Source organism: Macrobrachium nipponense, chromosome 30 (assembly GCF_015104395.2).
Source record: "Macrobrachium nipponense isolate FS-2020 chromosome 30, ASM1510439v2, whole genome shotgun sequence".
Classification (NCBI taxonomy): Eukaryota; Metazoa; Arthropoda; class Malacostraca; order Decapoda; family Palaemonidae; genus Macrobrachium; species Macrobrachium nipponense.
The window spans coordinates 40,816,824-40,821,876 of record NC_087218.1 but is presented as its reverse complement, the minus strand read 5'-3'; the positions used below and the strand labels follow the sequence as shown (position 1 = coordinate 40,821,876).

The 5,053-nt window shown below is 35.3% G+C and overlaps 1 protein-coding gene across 2 annotated transcripts in view; it reads right to left on the bottom strand.

The window, feature by feature from the left end:
- The window catches only part of LOC135202054 (uncharacterized), a 27,452-nt gene extending 25,942 nt beyond the window's left edge, over window positions 1-1,510 (bottom strand). For both annotated transcript variants that reach the window (XM_064231321.1, XM_064231320.1), the window contains exon 1: window positions 1,223-1,510. In XM_064231321.1, the coding sequence (XP_064087391.1) occupies window positions 1,223-1,371 (149 nt within the window). In that variant the 5' untranslated portion in view covers window positions 1,372-1,510. The remainder of the gene's footprint in view (window positions 1-1,222) is intronic.
- Window positions 1,511-5,053: the final 3,543 nt, after the last annotated feature.

The following is a 5,053-nucleotide window of genomic DNA, read 5'->3' as shown; positions in this document are numbered from 1 at the left end:
AGGTGTTGCATAATTGTAGGATATGGTCAGAAATTGTTTTATGACCACCAGGACAGTTCAAAAGTCGTCGGGACAAAAGCAACGTGAACGTCAGAGGCTAAGTAGTGCAGTTATCAAACGTATCCCAAAGGAAAACAACTTCTACTACCACCCTCTCTAACAAAGAGCAAGGTGATATATAATATATATATATATATATATGATATATATATATATGTGTGTGTGTGTGTGTGTGTGTGTGTGTGTATATATATATATATATATATATATATATATATACTATATATATATATATATATATAATTAATAATCTGAATCTAACACTATCGTCTACAATATTAATAATTCCCCTTCTGACCCTCCTTCCTTACAAGGACATTTTTCGGTTTACTTGGCCGGTATTCTGTTCGATCCCAGATCAGGAAGGGCAACCTCACCTGCAGCTTGTTTTATATATAGAAAAAGGTGTTATTAAAGATGTACTCTAATATGAACACCTTGTAGATAACAACACGTTATCTTTTCCAGTGATTAGCTAATACTTCTTGCAGCAAGTTGGTGTTTCGTTATGTACCATAGACAATATTACTGTTGTAAAAGTAAAATGACAGTAGTTAGGGGTTAAACATTAAAGGTTAACGTTAGTGCTATTTCAAACTTAATAATAACATAGGGTAAAGGATACGGGGTAAATTAAGTCGTCTTTTGGTTGGGTGGCAAGTTTTCAGGATGAATCCAGCAAAGAATACGACCAGGCTTATGACATGGCATCAGATTTAAAACAGAGAAGTAAATGTTATCCTACTGTGTCCAAAAACTCACACAATAATTACGTACGACACACACACATAATATATATATTATTATATATATATATATATATATATATATATTATATATATATATATATATATATATATATGCACACGAGAAAATTTAGGCCGGTTCCTAATCGTTCCAAGCGCGCACACACTCAAATTGGACCACCGTCACACGTGCTCTCACAAGCCGCCTACCTCTCCCCCACTGGGTGGGACTCGCGGGCGTTGGTGAACATCATGGGACGCAAGGATGAATGGATCCGTCGAACACCGTCTCAGACACACGACTCTCCTTTTACTACAGAGTAGCCGGGCCATCGTAGCACACATCTTTAGGATACAATCGGCGTACACAGCAACGTCTCGTCGACTGTGACACCCAAATAGCAGCCAAATCCTACCTGATGGTGAGGGCAGACGAATTCTTATCGCCGATGATGCCCACGTATTGGTTGAACACCGAGTAGAAGACATCCTTTTCGTATTTCGTGAAATTGCGAGATCGGTACCGCTTCTGTAGATTTTCTTCCTCGGTCTCGTGGCCGTCCATCTTAACGATCGACTGAGAAATCTGTGTGGTGGAAACGGTCTCCACACATGCAATTCCGGGAAGATATTATAACGATCTCGTCACAACACAGGGAAACACAGGCTCGTATACACATGCGACTGCTGTAGCTTGTGGTGGCCGCGTCGCAACTCGTCCCGTCAATAATCATTTCACGTAGACAAAATTTAGCGACCTTACCATCCCATGTGACTCTTACGCCTTGATTTCATCGTTCATCGTGAAATAACATTTGATTGAGGATGTTGTTGACTTCGTGTGACTGACATTCATAACAGCTATTGATCTAGTAAAGATATTGTGTGAGTGACGTACAACGTTAATTAAATCTCTCGTAAATATTCCCGTCTTCACGTAAACATGACGTAGGCAGTGGCGGCTTGGCGTTGCTGTGAAAAATGTCGTACTCCTTAACGCGTCGCACCTCAGCGACCCCGTGGCCAGACGCACGAACCCCATAGTAAGGAAAAACCTCTGACATAATCGATTCGGAATTCATTATCGTTCTTGTTAACATATTTACTGCCTACATGAGACAGAAGGAAAGGAATTTGCGTAGTGGGAATGTAGGTTACATTTTTGCAAGTATAATATCAGTGAGATCAAGTCAATTTATATTACAATGACGTCTAGATTAGAATCTGACAAGCATGTATATATATATATATATATATATATATATATATATAGATATATATTATATATATCTATATATATATAAATATATAATATATATATATATATATATATATATTATGTATATATATAGATATTATATATATATATATATATATATATATATATATTATATATTGTGCACGTTTTTGCCATTTCAATTAGCCACCACTGTGATTCACTTACTATATATACTCTACAGATTTACTCTCTGCGTAGTAATGATATTTATTTAAAAAATGTTCTTAATCAGTGTCCCTTTATATTTTTATACACTATTCTTATCTGTACACACACGCACACACACACTCAAATATATATATATATATATATATATATAGAGAGAGAGAGAGAGAGAGAGAGAGAGAGAATTACACCATTTCTTATAACAGTGGCTATCTCCAGAGAAAAAAAATCAATATAACACTAACTCTCGGAAATCTCATAGCAGTGAGTCGAAACCCCCTTCAAAAACCGCACCATTCTCCTGTATTTTGCTTCTTCTTTTGTCCTTCCTGTATAGTGCATTATTTTCCAATATCTCCGTCATTCCGTCTGTCTAGGTTTCCACTCTTCCTCTTCTTTAACTTTTCCGAGTTGTACACTTTTCACCATCCTAATGTCTTCCATTCCCTGCACTTGACCAAACCACTTGAAAATGATTTGACTCATCCTTTCAGAGATGCTTATTGAAGAACTCTTGTTCTTATTGTCTTTACACGTTTTTTTACCTTTCATACCTTTTTTACATCGCATATAGGTACACCTATAATTCTTCTCAACAGTTTCAACCTTTTCTCCATTTTACTTGCGCTCTGTACAGTGGTGCTCAAATCTCATGCGACATGATTCTTTTTGTATCACCCAGATTCTCAGACTCAACGTGATGTTGCCAAGTAGTGTTGTACTTTTTTTCTAATGTCATACATGTCGAAAAGTTTGTGAATTCACAGCTAATCTTATTTTCCTTATGGCTATATAAATATGATCCCTTTTATGCATTGGTATAATTCGTAATCTGTGTGATTTGAACTGATTTTCTTTTTTTACGCTGCTAAGTTCACAGTGCGGTGTGATAAGGTTAGCGGTGCCATCAACGAAAGCACACTTAACATGATCCTCGGACCGATCAACATAACTACGTCTGCTGCATTATGACAGTAGACCTAATAAGCTCAACAGTCATAACAACATTTTCAAAGTAGGAATATGAATTAAAACAAGTTTTCTTTGAATGTTGAAGCTTTCGACTGTGTTGAAGCTGCCTGTATGTTGCAAAATGTTTTATAGGCCTAAAAAAATAAATTAAGCCTTCTGAGATATAATCTGTTATTAATAAATTTATTTGTAGAGATTATCTGTTTTTTGACGAATACAATAGGAATAGGAATTACCAAGGTATATATACCTTTGGAATTACAACCAGTTTTTTTTTAATGTTGAAGTTTTAGGCTACGTTTAAGCTGCCTATATGTTGCAAAAGGATTTATAGGCCTAAAAGAATAATCTAAGCCTTATGAGATGTAATGTTACTAATGCTTCTATTTGTAGAGATTACCTGTTATTTGAAGAATAAAAGATGATGATTTTGATTATATGGAGAAGATGACTATTAATCGAAATAGCATGAGTATTTATATCAAGGCGTATGGAACACTTGTTTTTCAACTGGTTTAAAATATTATTTTCTTAAAAGTCCTCCTTGCTTTTGGGGTATAATTTATTCTTTCATAAGGTAACTTGAAGAACAAGAATAAGTTGATAACCTTATTTGCTTTCTGGCCAGAAATTGTTAATAGAGAGATGTGACTGTTAAATGTAAACTAAAGAAATCTAACACCTAGGCCTAGGAACAATATCTTGGCTTTGAAAAATGAATAATTGCATAGACGAATATTTGCTAGTATGCCACAATTTTTTTTAAATATTTAAGAATTATAACAATTAATTATGTATGAAAATCCAAATATTCCTCTAACACATATAAAATAAGTGTTTTCAAGATAATTTCATTGTCGTTACTCAGTGTAGACCTACTTATGTTACACCGGGTGGTTGTTGTTGCACCGACACTAATGATAGATACGTCACACACGCTCCCCTCACACGTTGATATCGGTGGGCGCATTCTACTTTTGTATATAAATATTTACATTTTTTCAGCATTGACGTGTAATACAATCAAATAGGACTATTTCAAATTTTATGTTGGCTTTGGAAATATTATTAATGTTATGACAAATTTTTTTTCGTGTTTCTTTTATGTACTTGAACTGATGCTTGATGACGACTTAATTTTGGTCTAATGCTTCAGCGATGTGTGAACGAAAGTTTTGAAAATGTTTCGAAAGAGTTTCTTCTGAAATTTGATACACGTGACATTTTCTTACAGTTTTGAAATATAAGACAGATTTCACTCTTATGAAACATATTATGTACATATTGTATGCAATAATCGCGTTTCGGCATTGAAATAATAGATAAATATGGAGCATGGTTAGTTAATTTTGAACGAAATCCTACGGAGTCATGTAGCATGAGATTTGAGCATCATTTCACTTCCATAAATGAGAGTAGACTCAACAATCCCTTCATACATTCCAGTAGCAGTTTCTCTTTACTTTCATTACTGATGCTGTATCGTCTGCAAACACCAAACATCCCTTACCCCTTTCTCTGGTTTCTTTCATAGCTCCATCCTTAAAGCTATGAAACAGCTAGGATACATAACACGCCCTTGTCTCAGACATACTTTCACAACAAACCAGTTACTTCCCCATCCACGTATTCAAACGCGTGCTTCACTTGCCCAGGCTTCCTTAGAGCAAAAGTCCGTGCCAGATCCAAGACTGGCTTAATCCAAAACGAACGTGCTTCATTTGCATCAAAAACACTTAATCGACCTCAACAACTTGGTATACCTTATGTCTACAACAGCTTCCACATTGCTCCTCAGTCGATTCTAAAGTTTTATTTTTTTCATATACTC